Source organism: Oncorhynchus masou, chromosome 17 (genome assembly GCF_036934945.1).
Source record: "Oncorhynchus masou masou isolate Uvic2021 chromosome 17, UVic_Omas_1.1, whole genome shotgun sequence".
NCBI classification, from domain to species: domain Eukaryota; kingdom Metazoa; phylum Chordata; class Actinopteri; order Salmoniformes; family Salmonidae; genus Oncorhynchus; species Oncorhynchus masou.
This window is the reverse complement of record NC_088228.1, coordinates 33,613,139-33,640,526: the sequence shown is the minus strand read 5'-3', so window position 1 is coordinate 33,640,526 and position 27,388 is coordinate 33,613,139. Positions and strand designations below refer to the sequence as shown.

At 40.7% G+C, this 27,388-nt stretch overlaps 1 protein-coding gene across 1 annotated transcript in view; it reads left to right on the top strand.

Moving 5' to 3' along the window:
- Positions 1 to 27,388, top strand: part of LOC135558906 (insulin receptor-like) — a 108,932-nt gene that overhangs the window by 46,789 nt on the left and 34,755 nt on the right. Inside the window, exons 3-4 of the mRNA XM_064993119.1 lie at positions 23,440 to 23,570; positions 23,922 to 24,115. Of these exons, the coding sequence (XP_064849191.1) occupies positions 23,440 to 23,570; positions 23,922 to 24,115 (325 nt within the window). The remainder of the gene's footprint in view (positions 1 to 23,439; positions 23,571 to 23,921; positions 24,116 to 27,388) is intronic.

Sequence of the window (27,388 nt, the reverse complement as noted above, 5' to 3'; positions counted from 1 at the left end):
CTGATATGATAGTCCCTGTTTGTTGTTGTTTTGTTTTACGTTTTGAGGGAATTAGGGTGTGTGTGTGTGTGTGTGTGACATGAAGAGAGCCAGGCATTCCTTCAGCATTCCTCCCAGCCTGCATCATGTGATCAGATCCACAACACTCAGTAACATGAACCCAGATATCCGTGTGTGTGTCTGGTTGCAGGCTCTCTTCGTGCAGATTTTCTCTTCAGCCCTGGGATTCAAACTGTCAACCCTCCGGTTACTGGCCTGCCTCTCTAACCGCAAGGCTAGCGCTGCCTGTCCGCCTGTTCTTTCCATATGCCCATTGATAAGCTGTAACTGTTGTTGTGATTTCACACAGCGGCCCTGTGGCTTGAGTCGGGACCACATTCACAGGCTGCGTCTGAAATGGTATCCTATTCACTATATAGTACACACTACTTTTGACCAGGGCCCATAAGGTTATGGTAAAAGTTGTGCACTGTATAGGGTGCCATTTCGGATGCAGCCACACACAGCATTACGAAAGGACCCAGAATCAGAGAGAACTAAAGTCAGACTGGCAGCTCTTTTCACTGCTCCATAGTGGGCAGGGCTAAGCAGAGAGGAGCCCCATACCCTCTTCACAGTACTCAGTCAAACCAAGCTGAGCTGTACTACTTTGGCCTGGTTATGCTTAAATATTGCGACAAGGAGAAAAAATGGTTAATTAATGTTTGCAAAACAATGTCCATACATGCTAGAACACTACAGTGCAAGAAGATATGTGATAATATGCTAACCATAATGCTATTTTTTTTCTGATTTCACATCTGATTGCCACCTAAACTCTCAAGTCTCAGCAAACTGACAGTGTGCGTGAGTAGGGCTCCGACGGGCCGACCCCTTCATGCCTCGTGAATGACGTCATTACTGGTTAAAGGGACGATTCTAAAAGTTTCATTTAGGCTTGTGGCGGTCACGAAATTTCATCAGCCGGTGATTGTAAAGCAAATAACTGTCGGTCTCACGGTAATTGACCGGCAATTAACATTAACACATTTATCATCTCCTGGCGTCCACACACAGCCTAAAAGCCACTGATGCAGACCTTTGGAACATCTACATTTTTAAAAGTATAATAAATCCATGTAATATAGCCTGCAATCCATTATTTATTTTAGACAGGTCTAAAGAAACACGAAATGAAGAAAATGTAGTCTATTTCAGAAGAACAGCATAGCATACTCTGAGTTGTTCTTATGTTAGGTCCTGATCTGGCTATGCCAAATGGCTCTGGGCTACACTAGTTCATTTAGCAGACAATATTTGCTTAGAAGTCCGTGTCATTATTTTATAGTATGAAGAATACAATTGAACAAAGCTGAATAATTTAGAAAGGATGTTTCCTCCAAACGATTTGAGGGAGTCCGCACATGGGGCTATTCTGTGTTGAGCGGTTAACAAAGAAATAGGTACTCCTATATGCTTCATTTAGATGTATTAATGTAACTTTGGTTGTTCTACAAACATTGGGCTATATGTTTTGATTTTTAATACTTTGGGAAAGGGGGACACCTTGTCAGTTGTACAACCGAATGTGTCTTCCGCATTTAACCCAATCCCTCTGAATCGGAGATGTCTGGGGGACTGCCTTGTAAGGCTGCATGTTGCGTCTCTAATAATGATTTGAAAAAAATAATGAGCTCTGCACGCAGGCTGTATACACTTCATCAGTCTCTCATTCGACAAGCTTTTTTTTAAACCTCTTGGAACCACCCATCCCGTATCCGGGATAATTGTCATCAACTACACTAAATAGCATAGCGCAACGGTCAAATAATCTTACTAGAAAATATTCATATTCATGAAATCACAAGTGAAATATAGCGAAACACAGCTTAGCCTTTTGTTAATCACCCTGTCGTCTCAGATTTTGAAATTATGCTTTACAGCGAAAACAATACAAGCGTTTGTGTAAGTTTATCGATATACTAGCAAAACATTATGTACACCTAGCGGCAGGTAACTTGGTCAAGAAAATCAGAAAAGCAATCAGATTAATCGTTTACCTTTTGATGAGCTTCGGATGTTTTCACTCACGAGACTCCCAGTTAGACAGCAAATGTTCCTTTTGTTCCATAAAGACATTTTTTATATCCAAATACTGATTCTTCAAAATAAAGGCCTGAAACTACGTCTAAAGGCTGTAGACATTTTAGGGAAGCCACAGAAAAAGGAATCTGGTTGATATCCCTTTCAATGGGCAATAGGGATGCATAGAAAGACGGGGGTTTCAAAATAAGAGTCACTTCCTGATTGGATTTTTCTCAGGATTTCGCCAGCAATATCAGTTCTGTTATACTCACAGACAATATTTTTTGGGGGGAACTTTTGAGTGTTTTTTTATCCTAAGCTGTCAATTATATGCATATTCTGGCATCTGGTTATGAGAAATAGGCAGTTGACTTTGGGAACGCTATTTTTCCCAAAATAAAAATAGTGCCCCAAAGCTCCTTTCTAGTGCAGGCGTTCCACGAGCGGAACCCCTCAACAACATTCCGTGTGTTGAAATTCAAAAATATATATTTTTTTAAATATTTAACTTTCACACATTAACTAGCCCAATACAGCAAATGAAAGATAAACATCTTGTTAATCTACCCATCGTGTCCGATTTAAAAAAATCCTTTACAGCGAAAGCAGAACATATGATTATGTTAGGTCATAGCCAAGTCAAAAAAACACAGCCATTTTTTCCAGCCAAAAATAGGAGTCACAAAAAGCAGAAATATAGATAGAATTAATCACTAACCTTTGATGATCTTCATCAGATGACACTCATAGGACATCATGTTACACAATACATGTATGTTTTGTTCGATAATGTGCATATTGATATCCAAAAATACCAGTTTACATTGGCGCATTATGTGCAGTAATGTTTTGATTCCAAAACATCCAGTGATTTTGCAGAAATACTCATAATAAACACTGATAAAATATACAATTCACAGAATTAAAGATAGACTTCTCCTTAATGCAACCGCTGTGCCAGATTTCAAAAAAACTTTACAGAAAAAGCATAATCTGAGAACGGCGCTCAGAGCCCAATCCAGCCAAAGAAATATCCGCCATGTTGCAGTCAGGAGAAGTTAGAAAAACCACTAAATATTCACTTACCTTTGATGATCTTCATCAGAAGGCACTCCCAGGAATCCCAGTTCGACAAATTACTGATTTGTTCCATAAAGTTCCACTAAGACCATAATTTCTGTCCAAAGTTGTTGTTAGCGTGTTCAGCCCAGTAATCCATCTTCATGAGGCGTGAGCACTTCGTCCAGACAAAAACTCCGTTACAGGTCGTAGAAACAAGTCAAACGATATATGGAATCAATCTTTAGGATGTTTTTAACATAAATCATCAATAAGGTTCCAACTGGAGAATTTCATTGTCGAGAGCGCACGTCACGAGCCTGAGACACTCTGCCAGACCACTGACTCATTCATCTCCCATTCCCCGGTTGACATCTAGTGGAAGCCGTAGGAAGTCCAACTTGACTCCATAGACAATGTGTGTTTGGTAAGCCAAGCTTTGAAAAACTACAAACCTCAGATTTCCCACTTCCTGGTTGGAGTTTTCTCAGGTTTTCACCTGCCATATGAGTTCATTTAAACTCAAAGACATCATTCAAACAGTTTTAGAAACTTCAGAGTGTTTTCTATGCACTTAAATAGTGAATGAAGGATGCTTTTCCCGTGGTTAATTTTCATACCAGCCAGGTAGGGTATACCCCTGTTGTAAAGATAAGCATTGTGCTTAATATTAGGGAAGTTGAGAAATAAATATAGTAGGCCTAGCCTATAGAAATTTGATGGGATTTTCCTGTTTTTTGAGGCCATCACTCTGTTTTCTCCTGCAATGGCATAGCCTATAGAAATGTTTGCACAACATGAGCTCTTGGACTCTCATAAAGTGTTTGATTTAGATATTGATGTCAGAGTGATTAGAGGAACAATAGAGTGCTGAGTACCAGGCAGGTAGCAAGTTTGGTAGGCTACTAATGACCATCAGAAGCGTCAGAGCTTGGGGAAGTCTTATTACCGTGAATAAACGGTCATGTGGAATTTGACTGCCTTCATGACTCGTGACCACCGATTTGGCGGTAATACGGTCACCGCAACAGCCCTAGTTTACACTTCATATTCATCTCCAGCACCACCCCAACATCAACATACAGTGGGGCAAAAAAGTATTTAGTCAGCCACCAATTGTGAAAGTTCTCCCACTTAAAAAGATGAAAGGCCTGTAATTTTCATCATAGGTACACTTCAACTATGACAGACAAAATGAGTAAAAAAATCCAGAAAATCACATTGTAGGATTTTTAATGAATTTATTTGCAAATTATGGTGGAAAACTTTTGTTATTGACCAAATACTTATTTATCTCAATACTTTGTTATATACCCTTTGTTGGCAATGACAGAGGTCAAACGTTTTCTGTAAGTCTTCACAAGGTTTTCACACACTGTTGCTGGTATTTTGGCCCATTCCTCCATGCAGATCTCCTCTAGAGCAGTGATGTTTCGGGGCTGTTGCTGGGCAACACGGACTTTCAACTCCCTCCAAAGATTTTCTATGGGTTGAGATCTGCAGACTGGCAAGGCCACTCCAGGACCTTGAAATGCTTCTTACGAAGCCACTCCTTCGTTGCCCTGGTGGTGTGTTTGGGATCATTGTCATGCTGAAAGACCCAGCCACGTTTCATCTTCAATGCCCTTGCTGATGGAAGGAGGTTTTCACTCAAAATCTCACGATACATGGCCCATTCATTCTTTCCTTTACACGGATCATCGTCGTCCTGGTCCCTTTGCAGAAAAACAGCCCCAAAGCATGATGTTTCCACCCCCATGCTTCACAGTAGGTATGGTGTTCTTTGGATGCAACTCAGCATTCTTTGTCCTCCAAACATGACGAGTTGAGTTTTTACCAAAAAGTTATATTTTGGTTTCATCTGACCATATGACATTCTCCCAATCTTCTTCTGGATCATCCAAATGCTCTCTAGCAAACTCCAGACGGGCCTGGACATGTACTGGCTTAAGCAGGGGGACACGTCTGGCACTGCATGATTTGAGTCCCTGGCGGTGTAGTGTGTTACTGATGGTAGGCTTTTTTACTTTGGTCCCAGCTCTCTGCGGGTCATTCACTAGGTCCCCCGTGTGGTTCTGGGATTTTTGCTCACCGTTCTTGTGATCATTTTGACCCCATGGGGTGAGATCTTGCGTGGAACCCCAGATCAGATTATCAGTGGTCTTGTATGTCTTCCATTTCCTAATAATTACTCCCACAGTTGATTTCTTCAAACCAAGCTGCTTACCTATTGCAGATTCAGTCTTCCCAGCCTGGTGCAGGTCTACAATTTTGTTTCTGGTGTCCTTTGACAGCTCTTTGGTCTTGGCCATAGTGGAGTTTGGAGTGTGACTGTTTGAGGTTGTGGACAGGTGTCTTTTATACTGATAACAAGTTCAAACAGTTGCCATTAATACAGGTAACGAGAGGAGGACAGAGAGCCTCTTAAAGAAGTTACAGGTCTGTGAGTGCCAGAAATCTTGCATGTTTGTAGGTGACCAAATACCTATTTTCCACCATAATTTGAAAATAAATTCATTAAAAATCCTACAATGTGATTTTCTGGATTTTTTTCCTCATTTTGTCTGTCATAGTGTTGAAGTAATTTAATTCCTCTGTTTTAATTCCCAATTAAGATTAAACACTGTCAATTCATAAGAATTTGTAATACCCTTATTTTATAGGAATGGACAGAGCCCGGTCTTAAAAGTCAAGTAACAGCCTTTATTCAAGAGAGTACTGCCACAATACAGGTTACCACAGGTTATAAACTGAAAATTACGTCCTTAGTTCCAGCCCCAATCCATGCCATATCCGTTCCAGTACAAAGGCTGTCTCTTCAGCCTTCCCACATCCGTCTCCCTACCAATTTAATATAATTTACGAGTCAAGGTTTTCTTGTGTAGATAAGCACTCTAGCCAGTCTGATTCATTTGTACCAAGGAAAAGACCGGCATTGTTCTAAACTCTTGACCACATACACACACACACTTATTTTCAGTACTGGGATCAAGAAAGAAAACTCATACATATACAGTAACAATTAGTATTCTGATTAGTACATATACAGTAACGTAATAGTTTTCGGATTAGTCAGTCCTGATTGAAATGTATACATAATTAGTCATCATTGATACAAATTCCCTTAAAACCTGTTAGAGAGAGGGCTACTTTTTTCAACATTTTGTTAAAAATCGCACAACATTTCAACGTCCTGCTACTCTTGCCAGGAATATAGTATATGCATATGATTAGTATGTGTGGATAGAAAACACTCTGAAGTGTCTAAAACTGGTTAAATCATGGCTGTGACTATAACATAACGTGTGTTGCGGGCAAAACCCCAAGGAAAACTGATCACCAAAAAAATTTAAATATCAATGCGCCAGTTGCCTGTATTGTCTATGGCAAGGGAAAATAGATAGCTCCCAGTTGACAATTCCTACAGCGTCCACACGATGTCGCCAGTCTTGGCAATTGGTGTGAAGTTATTCCTTGGTTCAATGAAGAAAAGGCACTTCCTGTCATCAGGGCATAACAAAGGCAGTTTTGGTAGAGAGAATATCGACCATCATTTCAAGACCTGCTGCTATTGAACACAGATCGCCCCGTGATGAATTTGATCGATTATTAACATACCTTAAGGGAACATTTCGACATTTTCTGTATGGTTAGTGAGAAAGTCCATATTGCAAATGTAACGTCCCTTACTAGACGTCCGAAAAGATTTGTAAAACTCGGGGACGGCGTCGGGCCGAGCGGCAGGGCCAGACCTACCGGGAAGTCATCAAATGAACTTTGTCGGACATTCAGTTTTATAAAATAATCAAATTTTGGTCATTTTTCCGCTATCCCGGAAAATCCCACAAGAGGGCATAAGCAATCAAATTGCAATTTGACAAAACATCACGAATCACGACAGGCCTTATCTCGAAAACTGAAAATATTTAGAAGCCGAAACTTGGTGAGCGTAGGTTTGGCATAATGGGCAGGTGGCCCCGAACAATATGGCGTCTAGGCCTCAACGGTTTTTGAGTTATGGCCATTTTTCTGGGATTAACCTCTTACACTTATGGTGGCGCTATTTCATTTTTGAAAGAAAAACGTTCCCGTTTTAAACAAGATATTTTGTCACAAAAAGATGCTCGACTATGCATATAATTGCTACTGTTCGAAAGAAAACACTCTGACGTGTCCAGAAATACAAATATCTTCTCTGTGCGTGCCCTTTAACGTGAGCTTCAGGCAAAACCAAGATGACTTGGCATCCAGGAAATGACAAGGATTTTTGAGGCTCTGTCTTTCATGATCTCCTTATATGGCTGTGAACGCAAGAGGAATGAGTCTGCCCTTTCTGTCGTTTCCCCAAGGTGTCTGCAGCATTGTGACGTATTTGTAGGCAGATCGTTGGAAGATTGACCATAAGAGACCACATTTACCACGTGTCCACCCGGTGTCCTGCGCCGAAATTGGTGCGCAAAAGTCACCTGCCAGTATTTTTCCATGGGGCACAGAGAGAGAAGCAAGCTTCCACGAACTGCATGTCAATGAAGAGATATGTGAAAAAACACCTTGAGGACTGATTCCAAACAACGTTTGCCATGTTTCGGTCGATATTATGTAGTTAATCCGGAAAAAGTTTCACGTTGTAGGTGACTGCATTTTCGGTTCGTTTCGGTAGCCAGGCGCAATGTAGAAAACGGAACGATTTCTCCTACACACAGACGCTTTCAGGAAACACTGCGCATTTGGTATGTGGCTGGGAGTCTCCTCATTGAAAACATCAGAAGCTCTTCAAAGGTAAATGATTTTATTTATTTGGTTATCTGGCTTTTGTGAAAATGTTGCGTGCTACATGCTACACAAAATGCTATGCTAGCTTTGCATACTCTTACACAAATTAGTCAATTTCTATGGTTCAAAAGCATATTTTGAAAATCTGAGATGACAGTGTTGTTAAGAAAAGGCTAAGCTTGAGAGCAAACGCATTATTTTCATTTTATTTGCGATTTTCAGAAATCGTTAACGTTGCGTTATGCTAATGAGCCTGAGGCTTAGTCACAAACCCGGATCCGGTTTGGGGAGTTTCAAGAAGTTAAAGGTCCAAAATGAAAATAGAGAAATTATTTTTTCACTTCACGTCAAAGTCAAGGAGCCTCCGGTGTCAATAAAAAAAAAATCAACCATTTATCTATCGTCAATTAAGAGAAATCGCACAATGACAGATTGGTGATGTTCAAATATAGTTTTTTTTTTCAACAGTTACAGATCCAGTTGCAGGGTGTTCATACAAATATTTTTTAAAGTGTGCTGCGGAGCTCTGCGAGATTTCTGTGATTTTCTATGATTTTCTGAAATAACACACACTCACTAAACCCTCCGTAAATAACTCAGTTCTTCACGTAAAGACTTAAAACTCAGGATTCTGTAAAGGCATACCCCAATCAGGATATGGGTTTATTTATAGCTTCCTGTGCCAACAGGAAGTGCCTTAAATGGTGTCATAGTGGCTGTTTCCAAGGGTTAAAAAGGTCAGATCTTTTCAAAACTTCATATGTGTGATTAGGCAACCCTCCTGAACTGTATAATCAGTCATTTCCACAAACAGATGTCAAAGAAAAGCTCTCACACACACACACAGCAAGGATGGAGTGACAAAGCGCGGTGCTTAAAGACACAGAGAGCAGGCAATGGCATAAACATAATCCCAAGGCCGTGCCGAGTTCAACGAGATATCCCGCTTGACCGTAGCTCGCTCGGTCTAAGCGCAGCGAGCATTAGAAAAGTAGGCCCAAAATGAAGCCTGCACCACAACGTCATTTGATTTTGGGTGACAGCGGCGGAACCGTTAGGTTTAGAAGGACAATTCAAACACAGGAATGTCCCTAAGCTCCTCCCGATCTGTGCAAGCCTAACCTTGACCGTGTGGCATTAACCCTTCACAGTTAAAAGAAGGTGTTTACATCAAACAGTTTGCATTGACTTCTCTCCCCATAGGAATACATTGCCTTCACCTCTAAATTCAACCTGAAGCCTATGTGGGTTATGAATGCCTTATGAACCTGTCTTCTATGACAGTCCATCAGACCACTATGAGGTCTACCTGTGTCGATTCTAAGCTTCCTGGAGCAACCGGAAGTGGTTAAATTCACCCAAAAGGTATTTGGATGTACATCACCAGCAAAGGTGAAAATGACTCTGCATTCAACCCTGTGTAGATCAGTCAATTCTCAACTTAAAGACTTAAAACTCAGGATTCTGTAAGTGGCTATGTCAATCAAGACGTGTTTACTTATAGCTTCCTGTGCCAACCAGAAGTGCCTTTAATTGGGTCTCATTGTCTGTTTTGAAGGGTTAGAAAAGTCACATCTCTCCAAAACTTCATATGTGTGACTAGGTAACCCCCATGAACTGTAAATCAGTCATTTTTCCCATAAAATTTCAAAGGAAAACTAAATCACACACACACACACACCTTGGAAGTAGGGACCCATTGGGGTGCGTAGAGACAAACACTCCCTGCACTAGTTAACCTTGTTGGAACTTTTAAAGAACCGTCAGACCTAGAGTTCCGAAACTTTAGAATCCTGTTCTAGACCTCAGGTCGATAGTGCGTGGCGAGTTACGGCGCTCTAGACGGTTCTCGGACCGAGAAACAGCCTCGTACATTTGCAATGACTTCAATTCATTTTGACCATTACGAAAATGGCGACATTTAGAAATGTCCCCGAGTCACAAGACTAGGTGCATTGTGACTGTCTCGGCCCATAGAGACAGAACCCAACGTTTCTGTCCGATAGCTCATTCAAGGACCCCGTAGCAAGTAATTGAAAAAAGTGGATTTTCAGCACCAATTAGGGTTTTACTCGGACACCAAATAGGCCTACAAATAGGCCTACCAGCTAGGCCTACACATAACACAATAAATGGACCCGCAGCTAGAACGTAACTACGTGTGTTATGTTTTTTTTATGGTTTGAACCGAAGGCGTTGTGAATTTTGGGCCAGCTCTGACATATGTGATAGTTGGCTTCTAAATGAGTTGGAAAAAGTGGGTTTGGTGTCAATTGGTATCAGTTTGGTGTCAGAATGACATCTAATTGACTGATGATGGACACTGACTTGCTAGTTGACTTTTGTTAATTTGCAATATGTTTAAACGGTGAGGTACCATCACCAAAAGTGACATTCTGAAATCAACCCTAACGAGCGATGGAAAGGTACCAGAATCACTGCCCAGCCATCCCGAGTTCATCAGGCCAGTCAATTTCGCATTCCTGCACGATTTTTATAGCATGACAAATTCGTGATGGTGAATGCCCATTGAACCATATTGCAAATGCACAGTGACTTTGCAAAAGTGAGAAAACATAAACAAATGGACATGATGAAATCAACACCACAAGTGATGGAAAGGAACAACAATCACTGCCCGGCCATCCCGAGTTCATCAGGCCAGTCAATTTTATCATTTCTGCAGGATTTTTGAGCATGTCAAATTTCTTATGACATTTGGCCCCCACAAAACATATGCCACTTTTTAAGGGGGTGTGAAGTTTTTTATAAAATGTAGCTATTTTTGACTTTTGACTTCCTATGAAATCATATTCCAAATGGAGAAAACATATGCCTAATTCACAAGTAAAAAAAATAAATAAAAATTATGATAAAATATGACTAAAGTATGTTGATACAGTTCTTATACGTGTGTAATTGACACAAAATTCTAAAGAATTTCGAAAAACGGTCCAGAAAGCACTTTTTTAGGGGTGTGTGAAGTTTTTTATGAAATTTTGCAATTTTTGACTTGAATTTTGACTTCCTATGAAATCATATTGCAAATGGACAAAACATGTGCCCTATACACTATTAATTAAAAAAAAATTATGATAATAAAATTGGACAAAAGTATATTCATACAGTTCTTACACATGTGTAATTGACAAAAAAAAGCGAAAGAATTTCGAAAAACGGTCCAGAAAGCACTTTTTTAAGAGGTGATAAGTTTTTGACAAAAAAATTCATTTTTTCAAAATTTGGCTTTTGGATGTTGACTTGGGGTCCATTTCCTATATGAAAAACCAAGGTGGAGCGCAAACGCCACCTGTTGGATTTTTTAAGTGTTACAACTGGCAATTGCCATATGGCATTTGCAAAACATTTTGCATGAATCAACGCCGATTTGGGTGGTATTGTCCATTGTGTACATGGTTTGTGCTATGCCAATGTTTTCCCATTCATTTTTGTCCATTTCAGGGGGGTATTCCCTTACGTTTACTAATACCTAAAGTTGGATTTACAAAAGTAGTTTGAAGTGTTTTGTCAAAGTTTATAGGCTTTTTTAATTTTAAAAAATTACGTTGCGTTTTGAAACTGTGTTTTTTCCTGGATCACAGTCTTCATAAATGGACATTTTGGGTATACATGGACCGATTTAATCGAAAAAAAGACCCAATTGTGATGTTTATGGGACATATAGGAGTGCCAACAAAGAAGCTCGTCATAGGTAATGAATGTTTTATATTTTATTTCTGCGTTTTGTGTAGCGCCGGCTACGCTAATTCTTTTGTTTACGTCCCCTTCAGGTATTTCGGGGTGTTGCATGCTATCAGATAATAGCTTCTCATGCTTTCGCCGAAAAGCATTTTAAAAATCTGACTCGTTGGCTAGATTCACGAGTGTAGCTTTAATCGAGTATCCTGCATGTGTGTTTTAATGAAAGTTTGAGTTTTAACGAGTGCTATTAGCATTTGGCATTGCGCATTTGCATTTCTTGTTGGCTAGGTGAGACGCTAGCGTGTCAGCTTGCTCTAAGAGGTTATTAACATATCCACCCTTTGATTAAATATTATACATCCAATCACACATTGTAGTTATATTGTAATATTAAAAAGCCCATTTCTATTTTTATTAGAGATATTTCTTGTCATCAAAACATCACCTAAACATAACCCAACACTTGCATTCGCCATAATTGTTTCTCAGGCCTACATCAGAATCATAACTCTTCTTATCAGGATTTTCGTTACAATCTTCATAAAAAACAGTCTATTATTGAAACGGGATACAACCTAGCCTCCCTAAACATCAAAAATGGTCTCTTCAAACATAAATTCCCCGCAACTGAAGGATCCAGATTCGTCCACTTGTCCTGTAGACATACATTCAGCACTCCGCGGGTCAGAACCTGGAATCCTCTGGTACCTCACCATCTATTGTCATCGATTTCTCCAGAGTCCTGGAAATAAGGCCTCATACACAGGGAATTAGACAACAGCCCCATAAAACTAAAACAGTCACACAGGTGAATGTAGCCCATAATACAGTGATCATAATATTTTTTTCCCCATTTTCCGAACATACTATCAAACCAATTAGTCAGAGAAGTATCCACCCCAGAGTTTTCTGCCAAACCGTGAGCCAGCTGAGGCTTCGGGCACTGATTCGTCCGGAGCGGTGTTATTTGGGATGTAAGCACAAACATGGTCCCGATAATCACGCATACTTCTCCTTTTTCAGCCAATAACATATCTAATGCAATTCTATTCTGCCAAGCCATCAGGCTGGTTGCTTTAGTCTGTTCTGCAAAACCTTTAATAGCATCTCTGGTATACTTGTTAAAGCGCTGTTGATTATCATAAATATAATTAATCCAGTCCACGTTCTTATTGAGAGTAGACCACCCTGAAATGCTTAACTTCTTGAAACTCCCCATCCCGGATCCGGGTTTGTGACTAAAGCCTCAGGCTCTTTAGCATAACGCAACGTTAACGATTTCTGAAAATCGCAAATAAAATGAAAATAATGCGTCTGCTCTAAAGCTTAGCCTTTTCTTAACAACACTGTCATCTCAGATTTTCAAAATATGCTTTTGAACCATAGAAATTGACTAATTTGTGTAAGAGTATGCAAAGCTAGCATAGCATTTTGAGTAGCATTTAGCACGCAACATTTTCACAAAAACCAGATAACCAAATAAATAAAATCATTTACCTTTGAAGAGCTTCTGATGTTTTCAATGAGGAGACTCTCAGTTACATACCAAATGCGCAGTTTTTCCTGAAAGCGTCTGTGTGTAGGAGAAATCGTTCCGTTTTCTACATTGCGTCTGGCTACCGAAACGAACCGAAAATTCAGTCACCTACAACGTAAAACTTTTTCCGGATTAACTACATAATATCGACCGAAACATGGCAAACGTTGTTTGGAATCAATCCTCAAGGTGTTTTTTCACATAGCTCTTCATTGATATGCAGTTCGTGGAAGCTTGCTTTCCTCTCTGTATCGCATGGAAAAATACTGGCAGGTGACTTTTGCGCACAAATTTCGGCGCAGGACACCGGGCGGACACCTGGTAAATGTGGTCTCTTATGGTCAATCTTCCAATGATCTGCCTACAAATACGTCACAATGCTGCAGACACCTTGGGGAAACGACAGAAAGGGCAGGCTCATTCCTCTCGCATTCACAGCCATATAAGGAGACAATGGAAAACAGAGCCTCAAAAATCCTTGTCATTTCCTGGATGCCATTTCATCTTGGTTTTGCCTGAAGCTCACGTTCTAGGGCACGCACAGAGAATATCTTGGTATTTCTGGACACGTCAGAGTGTTTTCTTTCGAATGCTATCAATTATATGCATAGTCGAGCATCTTTTTGTGACAAAATATCTTGTTTAAAACGGGAACGTTTTTCATCCAAAAATGAAATAGCGCCCCCATAGATGTAAGAGGTTAACTCTAATCCTGCTAGGATCTGATTTCTTGCTTTGAACTCATCTGGCACCCCCGTGGATCCCCAATGTTATCAATGTATACTTTGTCATCAAGAGACCCGGATGGAGTAGCTCTTTTCTCCCATTTGGCTAAACTTCATGTCTTCGTGTTGAATGAGTGTGAAAGTCATTCCCGAATGTACAAGGGAGCATAATCCTGTCCAATCTGTCGGTAAAACCTCACCCTGACATCATTTCCCAAGAGTGCTGTACCGGGCCAAACGGTAATTATCTCCTCCGGTCACTGTAAAGGGAGGAACCTGTGGATATAAATTGTGCAAGTCAAAGCAAATGTCATTATCTGGCATTCCTGCTTTCGTGAACAGCTTTACCATACCGGCCTAAACTCCTCTACCCAGAACCGTACTAGGGTGTCGACCAAGACCTGGTCATATCCATCGTACCACAACCCTAGATCCTCCTTCATTTCTGTTTTAAAGGGTTAGGCGTATCTTTATGCAATACATCCCTCTCTCCTGATTACAATCGAAAACTCTCACCTTCACTATACTCTACCTTCTTCCATACTGGGTGAGTGGATTCATATAGCCCTCTCTCTCCAAAAGAGCTATGACCTGTGTCCACGATCAATATGGGAACCTGCACCGATATATGCCATAATGGCTCAGAGTCCTAGACTGCCATGTAGTTAGAGACTCCATTTTGGTCTACATAAAACTCCATTGAGAGATCCTTCCCAACCTCTGCTCTAACTTCCTGTCTACCCAGATCTAGAGATCTCTTGTGCTTATTTTGGAACAAAATCCTCATCGTCTAAACCCTTGGTCAAATTACCACTCTCCACATACTCAAGTAGGACGTGCTGTATCAGGAATATGTCACCCACGATAAGACAGCTCAGACGAACAGCTTCCATGTGAAGCCCCACCCTCTCCCCGAGAACACATCACTAGCAAGAGCCAGACACACCTTCACTTCTATGAACAAAAACAGGGGTGATAGGACAGGGAGGATTACTTCATTCGAGAGATGGCCCCCGGAATTCTGTTAATTCCAGTTCTCCTCTCGAACACTGTTTATTGTTTGACAGTGTCAGGGTGTCTTAGCCTCCCGCCGTGCGATATGAATCCGGGTAGCTCTTTCAGATAGCTGTCACCAGGAGTCCTTGGTATGGTCCCCCCAACAAGCCTCGGGGACTGGATTGAGTGACTTCACCTGTAGTTCACCTGTAATGCATAAAATCCTGGACATACAGGCTTGGTTAACAAACAGTTTCTCATATGTTTTATCTGATTATATCTTTAACTTCTAGGTCTATTTTTTATTATTTTTTATTATTAGTTTCTTATCCAATAGGCCACTAACTTACCCACCCCCTTTTGATACCTGGCTCTGCCCAGGTAACAACCTTATATACCCTAAATAATGACTTAGGTAGGATTAGTAAATTATCCTACATTATCCATACATTATCATGTATGTCCAATTCTCCCTTGGGCATCCATTCATCTCGATCCTGTATCAATTCTCTGTCAAATGTCTTATCTAGTTTAAGAAGTATCTGTGCTATTAATATATGTTCTTAAATATATATATTTACCAATTTAAACAGTAATTCCTTTCTCTCCTATCTCTCAAAATGCCACTAAGCGTCTCACTGTTTGACTATCTAAAATCATTGATTTTAGAGAAAAAAACATGTCTATAAGTGGCCATCTCTAAAGTCCTTACATTCCCTTAATCAATCTATCTTAATCCTTACAATAATCCTAAATCACCACAGATGTCCTATATACCTGTTAAATTTAATAATATTTAAAAAAAACTCAATAGTTAACCAGAGCCTAAACTAATGCTAACCATATCGAAATCCTTCCTACACTTTACCAGCTCTTTCCTTCAGGGATCCTCAGTATTCTATCTGACAATAACATGAATTTAATATATGTTCCATAGTGTGGAATACCTTATCTACAGTAATTTATCACCCCTATTTATTCTCAATGATAAATAGAACAAGTTTCTGTTGTAATATCAAATCCATAATAGCCAATTCACAAACTTTGCTAATATTGTAAATCAGAATCCTGAAACACTTTCTCTTCAGTGATTCAAACAATAATTCTAAACCCCAAACTAAAACTCAATTATAACTAATTTACCTTAAAATTAGTAATCCAACTGACCACAATTCATTATACAAATGGCTCTCCCCCGGGGCTGATCAGACCCCAACAGATAGCCATGATAAGGTCAATAGGTCATACCACCCTTTTATGGTCATGTTCCATACTACTTTAGACATATTAAAGAACCCTTTATCCTTAAAATAAAAACTCATAAGGTTCCATATGTGAGCGTGCCTCTTTAAAATACCTTTGCACTAAAAGAAATTGGCCTAACAAATGTTTTATGTGTATATATTTGCAAACCTTAATGGATAATCAAAACTTCCAGACCTTTTTCAATTTGGTCGTTTATGGCCGCTATCCCCCCCACTCTCCCCAAGATTATAATCCCAGGAAACTTCTAAGAGTGAGACACAACACGCCTAACTAGCATTCACTATGCTACTTCGATTCAGAAACTCAAAAGTGAACTATAACTAAACCTAATGATAATTCTCCTTTGACTCAAATCATTAATCATAAGTTTTAAACGTCGTCTACGTTTACTTAAATGAACATGCTACCCTTAGATACAATTAACCTGATAACATTATTATCCAATGTATTACTTTTTCCCTTTGCCGCAAATGTCGTACATTTCTCAGTGTAAGAAATCCGTAATTTAATCCCAGATATTTAATAAAAATGCATTCGCATTCTCCCATGGCTCCTTTAATTTACTTATTTTAGATAACTTCCACCTGTCCCGGAATAAAGAATCCTACTTAAACACGCCAGAACACAATGTTTAACTAAGTTAAATCAAACCCTAAAATTGACCATAACCAGTAAACAAATAAACAACACTTTTATCAGCAAAAAACAAACTATACGAAAACTCACTACTATAATGCTTCAGATGACAAAATTACTCAGACTCATGTTTACATCTGTTAGTTCCTCAAGAAAAAAACAACTTGCCCCTGTTACAGATGTCTACGTATCAGGGGAAAAGCTTGAATAACCAAATTCAACCTAGCTAATTTCCCAAAACATATGCAGTTATGTTTTTCTATAGAGGTTGCTTTTCAACATTAAATACCCTAACCTGGTTCCACACGATGGAAACAGTGCTCAAATTTACTGGTGTTACATAAACAATCAAACCTGGAATCGACAACCATCAGAATCCATTATCACAATGTTTTACGATTCAGACATCCAGTCTCCCTTTCCCATAGCCTAATACAATCCAAATAAACGCCACAAATCTTATGATGCCCACCTAGCGTATCAGCTGCGAGTTTTTAGCATCTTTCCTGACTATCCTGGCGACTCTCAAATTACTTTTAAAAATGTATTTTGTAATTTTTATCAACTTCTGAAAAGTGACTCAAAACAATAATGCACACATTTTCCTTCTAAAAGACAAACAATTTTCTCCGTTACCCCCCAGGCACAACATGATTTCCGTGGCGACCAAAAGTGCTTTGCGAGTGACATCATCAACAAGCGCTCAACCTCGGCTCAATCCGTAACGACGTTCAATGAATTGTAAATAATTGTTGTTCGATAAACCAAACCTAATGTATCACATCTGTTCAAATCTTGAATTATAATTTACCACCCCAACCAATATCTCTAAATTCGCTAATTTTATAAAAACATTTCGATGGGCATAAATCGTAATTGTCTCTTCGTTATTATTTAGAATTAATTTTGATCTAAGTAACTGTCTCGTCTTTGGCTTAGTATTTTAATTACGACTCTATTCCTAATACGTTATTCACTTGTCTAATTAAAACTCCTAATAATCCATATGTGAGTGTACCCCTTTTAAGATATCTTGTCTCTGGGAACAGGGAAATCCCCTTAACCCAAACTTTTACTACAACAACGAAACCTAAATAATTCTGATAATCCCTTCACATCATTTGTTTTAAATCTCTCAATGTTTCATGCAACTCATTCAGTCTATCTTCAAATTGTTGTCCCAAAATATTTTATACGCTGCCATACACTCAAACCACTGTGATAAACGTGCACTCTCCCTTTAAGATAAGACATTTACTTGCTCCCCGTAATGAAAAACAGATAGTATTTTTAGAATACGTTAACTTCTTGTTCGAATTCCCTGGCGTTACCTAACCAAAAATCAATACTCGGGAAAACAATCACAACTTTTTACGATTAAACTATTCTTACCTATTTTATAGTCCAAAGCATTGCACTATATAGCCCCATTGAATGTCTAGCAATTCCGTAGCTTCTTTTCAGACTATCTTTACGATATTTCTCCTTTAAAAAAAAATGTATTTGGAACTTTTAGCCACTTTTGAAATGTAACTCTAAGCTATAATGCACGCATTTTCCCTCTAAATGCCACAACCCATTTTCTCTGTTTAAATTTGACGAACGATGTTGTTCAACGTGAAACGACGACGCAAATCTGCCTGCCTCTGTAAAATATATATTCCCTATTCAGATTGAGTTCAGTTTTAAATTCTAATCATCAAAGTAAAACCAACCAAACTTCTCAAATTTCTATACCCTAACATTTAAACGTACCATGTTTTGTGCTAAATTTATCGTATGTCAGTCGATTCATAAAGAGCTATAACATCCGGATAGCACAAAATTGTATCATATCTCTCTGTTATTCCCTACATTTAACTTTAGGTGACTTTCTCTTCTTATGATACATTTATTTAAATATGACTCCCATCTCAATACATTATTCCACCAGATCATTTTGGGCAAAATAACGTATTATATCGAAATTGTCTCGCCATTATTTTTAATTACTTCTTTTTTCAATTCGATCTAAAACACATAATAAACGTTCAGTTCATATCTTTTACAAACACTAGCGACCGTAGTTTTTCAGGCAACACATACAAATATATGAATTACAATCTAATATCAGTTTTAGTTAACCGCCTTGGCTGGGAACCGAACCGTGGATTGCCGTTTGTAAGACTGCTACGCTCACCACTACCCCCAACACTGGAACTGACTGAGATTCTCTGCAAATAGACCCATCTTCGCTGTTTAAATTTGTAACTCCGGCCTCTGGACAACAGAAAATAGCCCTAATTTAACGACCCAAAGTTTTCCCTCAGTTAGGATTCTCCTTAATCTCGCTCTCTTTGTATCTGACCCTTCCTTTTTTTTCGATTGTCGCCTCTGATCTTCCCCTCAGTTAAATTACAACCTTGTTGACGACGTTTGCAAGGGAGTGTTAGACGTTACAGACGTGACCTAACAACCTTTGACAGACTGGTTTCGACTGGACAAACAAACAGTTGCTTAGCAACCGGATACAAACTTTTGTGAGTTAGAATATTTGGATAATCTTTATGATTGGAGGATAGCTGTGGGTTATCGAATCAGGATCCACTCCTCTGTTCTCCTAAAGGTCATTAATGATAAATGTTCATATTTGTAGGAGTGGAATGTTAGCTAAAGAGACTGGTACTCAGGCTAGAATGTCTCTGCTCTAACCAAGAAGTTTGGTCTTGACATCTAGCCACTTAGCTAGGAAGTTAGCAAACCAAATACAAAGCTTGCACACATTTGTTTACATCTGTTAGTGAGCATTTCTCATTTGCAAAGAATAATCCATCCACCTGACCGGTGTGGCTTATCAAGAAGCTGATTTAACAGCATGATCATTACACAGGGGCACCTTGTGCTGGGGAAAATGAAAGGCCACCTTAAAATGGGCAGTTGTCACGCAACACAATGCCACAAATTTCTCAAGTTTTGAGGGAGTGTGCAATTGGCATGCTGACTTCAGGAATGTCCACCAGAGCGGTTGCCAGAGATTTGAATGTTCATTTCTCTACCATCAGCCGCCTCACTGCCAAATTCTCTAAAATGACATTTATGTCCAACCGGCCTCACAACCTCAGACCATGTGTATGGCTTCGTGGGGCGAGTGGTTTGCTGATGTCAACGTTGTGGGTGGGTTTAGGGTATGGGCAGGCGTAAGCTATAGACAATGAACACAATTGCATTTTAGGGATGGCAATTTGAATGCACAGAGATTCCATGACAAGACTCAGAGGCCCATTGTCATTCCATTAATCCACCGCCATCACCTCATGTTTCAGCATGATAATGCACGGCCCCATGTCGCAAGGATCTGTACACAATTCCTGAAAGCTGAAAATGTCCCAGTTCTTCCATGGCCTTCATCCTCACCAGACACATTGAGCATGTTTGGGATGCTCTGACGTGTATGACAGCGTGTTCCAGTTTCCAACAATATCCAGCAACTTTGCACAGCCATTGAAGTGGAGTGGGACAACATTCCACAGGCCACAATCAACAGCCTGAACAACTCTGACTATCTGTGACCAAGGTATCTATGACCAACAGATGCATATCTGCATTCCCAGACATGTGAAATCCTTATATTAGGGCTGAATTAAGTAATGAATTAACTTAGTAAATTATTGGAAACTGTTGCATTTATATTTTGGTTCAGGATAATTTATTTGACACATCTTCAATAGTTATAAGCAGTGGCGTAGCAATCTCAGTGACTTGTCCGAAATGGCACCCTATTCACTATATAGTGCACTATTGGGCCCATAGAGCTCTGGCCAAAAGTATTGCACTATACAGGGAACAGGGTGTCATTTTGGACACAGCCTGTGTCTCTCCTCATGACAATTCCTCACTGCCACACTGACAAGAGAAGGAGTGGGTCAGTTTTTGTATGTGTGCTCGCATCAAAGTGAAGTGTCTGTCTGTTACTATGTGGCTCAGGTTTACTTTTCATGCATGCTGCCTCTGTGCCACTGTGTGAGTGACTGAGAGCAGTAGCAGTGTCTCCAGCACTTAAACGGTTAACTCTCAGCAGCTCCTCTTCTGAGTGGGGAGAGGTCATTTGAATGGCTAGCTTCCCCAACCAGACAACACATTGGTTAAAGCTGAGGGTGGATCTGCGGCTGCCGCTGTACTACAGAGTGGAGTCTACTCCCTTTACTGGATCAGGAGTCTGTTTGCTGTGTGTAGGCCTGCAGTCTGTTAGAGGGAGCGGCAGTGTGTGTGTGGATTTTTATTTGGATGGGAGGGGTCGTCTATGTTGCAGCTGAGTTGAGAGACTGGAGAGGAAAGGGGGGGACAGAGGGAACACCGAAAATTCAGAGAAAATACGTCAAGATGATTTTATTGTCGATGTAAGCTTCTCATTCAGAAATGTGTGTATCTAAACCCCTCTGTCTAGGATTTGAACAGAGGAAACATTTGATGTAGTTCTATTATCTGTCATTACCCTACTTTCACACAGATAAAGCGTGCACTTGTGCTGGTAAAAGAGTTTATCACTCAGGAGGATGTCAGTCACTTATTTTTCTAATTTCTGTTTTGCTCTGCATTTTCGTAGAGCTATATCTTTAGGTCTGTAAGTGTGTGTGTGCGCAGTTTGCTTGTTCAGTCTGTTATTCATGCTCACAGACTCCAACAGTCCTTGTGGCCTGACCTGAGCCCCTCGTTAGGCTGCTGGTCAATCTTAATCTGTCTCGATAGGACTATATGGGATGAGCTAATCTGGTGGACAGGCAGTCAGCAAGGTGTTTACCTCTCTCTGACACACACACTGCCAGTGCCAACTGGCTCTGCACCTCAGCGATGGCACTGAACTTTACTGTGTGTGTGTACATGTGTGTGAGCACTCAACCAGTTTATTCTTGGCAGCTTGGCACTATATGAAGCGTGTGTGTGTGTTTATAGCTAGGTCACATTGTTAGAAAGGGGCCAAGGCATCAGTAGCATTCAGTGTCTTCACAGCAAACCTGGGTCCAACACATGCACTGAGTGTACAAAACATTTGGAAGAACTTCTTCATGTTGAGTTGCACCCCCCTTTGTCCACAGAGCAGGCATGGCCTCTACAAAGTGTCAAAAGTGTTCCACAGGGATGCTCTCCCATGTTGACTCCAATGCTTCCCATAGTTGTGTCAAGTTGGCTTGATGTACTCTGGGTGGTGGACCATTCCTGTTAGGACTATAATGACACTCGAAGCTGGAAACTGTTGAGCGTGAAAAACCGGTGACACACTCAAACCGGTGCGCCTGGCACCTACTACCATACTCTGTTCAAAGGCACTTCAATCTTTTTTCTTGCCCATTCACCCTCTGAATGGCACACATACACAATCCATGTCTCAATTGTCTCAAGGCTTAAAAATCCTTAACCTGTCTCCTCCCCTTCATCTACACTGATTTGAAGTGGATTTAACAAGTGACATCAACAAGGTATCATAGCTTTCACCAGGATTCACCGAGTCAGGCTGTCATGGAAAGAGCATGTTTTGTACACTCATATATCTATATATATATATACAAATTCTGAGTGAAAAAGTTAAATGCGCAAATATCATATCCCCCAAATGTTAACCTTCTCTGTATATATATATATATATGTTTCTAAACACTTTTGCATTGTGGATGTTACCAATGTGGATGTTACCATGAATATACAGAGAAGGTTAACATTTGGGGGATATGATATTTGCGCATTTAACTTTTTCACTCAGAATTTTTCACTCTATATCTATATATATATATATATATATACAAATTCTGAGTGAAAAAGTTAAATGCGCAAATATCATATCCCCCAAATGTTAACCTTCTCTGTATATATATATATATATGTTTCTAAACACTTTTGCATTGTGGATGTTACCAATGTGGATGTTACCATGAATATACAGAGAAGGTTAACATTTGGGGGATATGATATTTGCGCATTTAACTTTTTCACTCAGAATTTTTCACTCTATATCTATATATATATATATATATATATATATATACACAAATTCTGAGTGAAAAAGTTAAATGCGCAAATATCATATCCCCCAAATGTTAACCTTCTCTGTATATTCATGGTAACATCCACATTGGTAACATCCACAATGCAAAAGTGTTTAGAAACATATTCTATTCTTATTTACAATAAAAGTGACTCCAAAATGACACACTACATTATTTACCATTCATTTCTATTGGGCACAAAATAATCAGAAAAATAACCAAAACAAACAGCATCCAACAAATGTGTGGAGTCACAAATTGATATAGTCATTTCATGCTATGAATATGGATCTAAACTTTTTACTACTTTATACTCATACAAGTGAATTTGTCCCAATACCTTTGGTCCCCTAAAATGGAGGGATTAAAAAAAAGGATGTAATTTGTAAACGGTTCACCCAATATGGATGAAGATACCCTCAAATTAAAGCTGCGTCTGCACTTTAACCTCATTGTATCATTTCAAGTCCAAAGTGCTGGAGGACAGAGCCAAAACAACAACAACAAAATTCACTGTCCCAATACTTTTGCAGTTCACTGTATCGCTCAGCCCTAGGTAGAAACGTTCTGAAACCGAGTGAAACGGGCAGATATTACCTGAACTCTTTCTCTCTATGTAAATCCTGTCACTAACCCCCCCCCCCCCCCTTCTGCACTCCAACAGTGTGCCCCCCCAGCTGTAAGCACCGGGCCTGTACCAAGGACAACCAGTGTTGCCATGAGTCATGTCTGGGGGGCTGCTCTGAGCCCCAAAACAGCAGCAGCTGTGTAGCCTGCAAGAACCTCCAGCACCAGGTACCGTATGGAGGAGTTCAACACACTTGAGTAACATTTGTTGCATGGCAATAAAGTTTTCATTCTTCAAGAATTCAAATTCTTGATGGGTGCTAGAGATGTATTTTATTAACCTGTAGATGTATTAACCTGAGTTTTCCCTGTGAAATATAGTTAGATGCGTGCGTGCATACTAGACACAAGCTTACTTATCTATTGCTGGAGTGGGGGAAGCTGAATCAAACAGAATCGTGTTTATTTAAACTTTATTTAAACATATGTCTGTCCAGCAATGGAAAATAGCACTTAAACGTGTTATATTGAATTGATGTGGATGCTTTCCATCAACTCATCCCTATTCCCTAATACCAGGAGGCCTGTGTGGACCGCTGTCCCCAGGGATATTACACCTACAGGGGCTGGCGCTGCGTCCCCTTCTCCTTCTGCCAGGACCTCCACAACAAGTGTAAGCAGAGCAAGAGCAGCGACTGCCATGAGTATGTTATCCACAACGGAGCCTGTATACCTGAGTGCCCCTCAGGATATACTACTGTCAACTCCACCACGTAAGTCTACTTACTGTACATTCAACTCTACACCGCGGTCAACTCCACTATGTAAGTCTATAATACAGTACTATACACCACCATCAACTCTAGCACGTGAGCCTAAGTACTATGTTTGTATGCTGTATGAATTATATTGTCAACTCAACAATGAAGGGGAAGTCTACTCTATACACCACTTAAACTCTCCACGACCTAATGTTAATGCTAAAGTGAAAACCATAACATTTGCACAAGATGGTATATGGAAAAGGAATTTGTACATGCAGTCGTCTCAATATGTATGTGTCTGCAGTCGTCTCAATATGTATGTGTCTGCAGTCGTCTCGATATGTACGTGTCTGCAGTCGTCTCGATATGTACATGTCTGCAGTCGTCTCAGTAGGTACGTGTCTGCAGTCGTCTCAGTAGGTACGTGTCTGCAGTCGTCTCAGTAGGTACGTGTCTGCAGTCGTCTCAGTAGGTACGTGTCTGCAGTCGTCTCAGTAGGTACGTGTCTGCAGTCGTCTCAGTAGGTACGTGTCTGCAGTCGTCTCAGTAGGTACGTGTCTGCAGTCGTCTCAGTAGGTACGTGTCTGCAGTCGTCTCAGTAGGTACGTGTCTGCAGTCGTCTCAGTAGGTACGTGTCTGCAGTCGTCTCAGTAGGTACGTGTCTGCAGTCGTCTCAGTAGGTACGTGTCTGCAGTCGTCTCAACGTGTACGTGTCTGCAGTCGTCTCAACGTGTACGTGTCTGCAGTCGTCTCAACGTGTACGCGTCTGCAGTCGTCTCAGCGTGTACGCGTCTGCAGTCGTCTCAACGTGTACGTGTCTGCAGCCGTCTCAAGGTGTGCCTGTCTGCAGCCGTCTCAACGTGTGCCTGTCTGCAGCCGTCTCAACGTGTGCCTGTCTGCAGCCGTCTCAACGTGTGCCTGTCTGCAGCCGTCTCAACGTGTGCCTGTCTGCAGCCGTCTCAACATGTACCTGTCTGCAGCCGTCTCAACATGTACCTGTCTGCAGCCGTCTCAACGTGTGCCTGTCTGCAGCCGTCTCAACGTGTGCCTGTCTGCAGCCGTCTCAACGTGTACCTGTCTGCAGCCGTCTCAACATGTACCTGTCTGCAGCCGTCTCAATATGTACCTGTCTGCAGCCGTCTCAGTGTGGTTTCAGAGGAGTTGTGCCAGTTAGATCGAAATGCTGCAAAAGCTCTTTGCATCACGCCCTGCTAATTTCTGTTGAACAGTGCAGCATGACAGTGCTGCACTGTGCATGACAAGGCTCCCCTGTTGTACAACGGCTGTGTGTGTGTGCGCGCATGTGCGGCGCTGCAGTGGGAGTGTGGAGGCGTTGGTTGGCACAGTGTATTCGCTATGCAGACAGTTCAGCAAGTTCAGGTCAGAGCAGCTAGCAAAGCAGGCGGGAAAACAGGGCAGTGGTGTGTGTGTGTGTGTGTGTGTGTGCAGTGTTTTGTGTTGGGCTACAGAATAAATTCCTCATAGCATTTAATTTCTGCTTGCTATTGCTGTCTCCACTCCATAGCTGAGCCAGTCTGAACTAAGCCAGCTGAGACAGTCACTCATGCAGGGCTCGGCTACAGTGCTCATTGATTTGCCAATAACAATGTTTAAGGTCGTGTGTGTGTGTGCTTGTGTGCATTCTAATCCTGGCTTGCTACTAGAGAGAAAAATCTGGGTGTGTTTATCACAGTGACCTTCACATCTACTGTGTGCGTGCGTGCAAGGGAGACAGACTCCAGACACACTAATCATTAGTTGGACAGAGATGGGTCTGGCCTCTTCAGGCCTTGGTGTCTTTTGTTACAGCGTGGCTTGCAGGGTGAAATCTGGGTAGGAGCTGGCTGTGTGGTTGGGGAGGGGCATGCTGGAGGGTGGGCCAAGGTTGGTGGCTGGGTAGCTGGAGTCTGATGGCCCCACAGGTTATGGCCTGCATTTCACCACCCATTGTCCTCTCCTCAAATCTCTCCTTCTGTTCTCTCTCTCTCTCTCTCTCTCTCTCTCTCTCTCTCTCCTCCTCTCTCCTCTCTCCTCTCACTCACTCTCACTATACATAATAAGTAGTGTTGTAAGTCATCCCGCCTGCCTATCATTATTGAATGCATCCCAAATGGCACCCTTTTCCCTATTTAGTGTACTACTTTTGACCAGGGCCCCCATAGTGACTATAGTGCACTATATACTGTGGTCATTTGCTGGTGCTACAACAGTGTTGCTTTATCCAACACCACATACCTCCACTCCTCACGTATTAGTTTTAACAAATCACATATGGACACACGTTTCCATGAAAATATGCTACAAATGCTGCAGGAAGAAACTAGACCTGACCCCATTTAGGTGACTGTACGATTGTTTGGTCGATAGGTTATTGATCGGCCAATATTTTTTTAAATCGAGCAGTAACGCGTATATTTTTGGGGGGGGGCACACAAGACACCTGGCTGATTTGCGCCTGTCGCAGTGGGCTTATCCATTGCAGAGGCAACGGGATGGCGGTGTCCAAGAAGAAGGGGAGTGTGGCTAAGATTCACAACGCGTGTCTCTCTCCAGAATGAACTCTCTCCAGCAAATTCATACACATTCATTGTTTCATAACTTCATTGTGTGAATTGTTTTCCCTTTCTTTGATTGTAAGTCTATTAATTCTCCATTGCATATATCACCAGTAGTACATTTACTGTTAATTCCCATAATTTCTAATGTACAATGTTGGTTGGGTTATGGTAATTTCTGTTAATGCATTCAATACATTATTATTAAAGTTGTTTACTGTTCTCATTGTTGGAGTGGACACGTTGTTTGCAGAGCGCATAACCTATGCTACCAATACAAGATTTGGTTTATGGAATTCAAGTTCGACTTTTGTAAATTCATTCATTTTCTTTTGTTTGGAGCGCTCATGTCATTGTTGAGTAAGGACACGCACCTGATTACGCATAGAAGTAGGCCTGGGCTATCTGGTCTGCTCACAAATGTGAGCCTATAAATGTGCCCATTTGTGGATCTGATAGTATTTCTGATTGTCTTAACTTACCACCACTAATGAGCTGTGGAGCTTCTCAAGTAATTTTTCTTCACCTCAAACAGCAAGTGAAGAGTCCATCCATTGACAATGACAATAGTTCCTTAATGTACAGTGCGTTCAGAAAGTATTCAGACCCCTTGACTTTTTCCACATTTTGTTACGTTACACCCTTATTCTAAAATGGTTTTAATGATTTTTTTTCACTCATCAATCGAGACATAATACCCCATAATGACAAAGCGAAAATAGTTTTT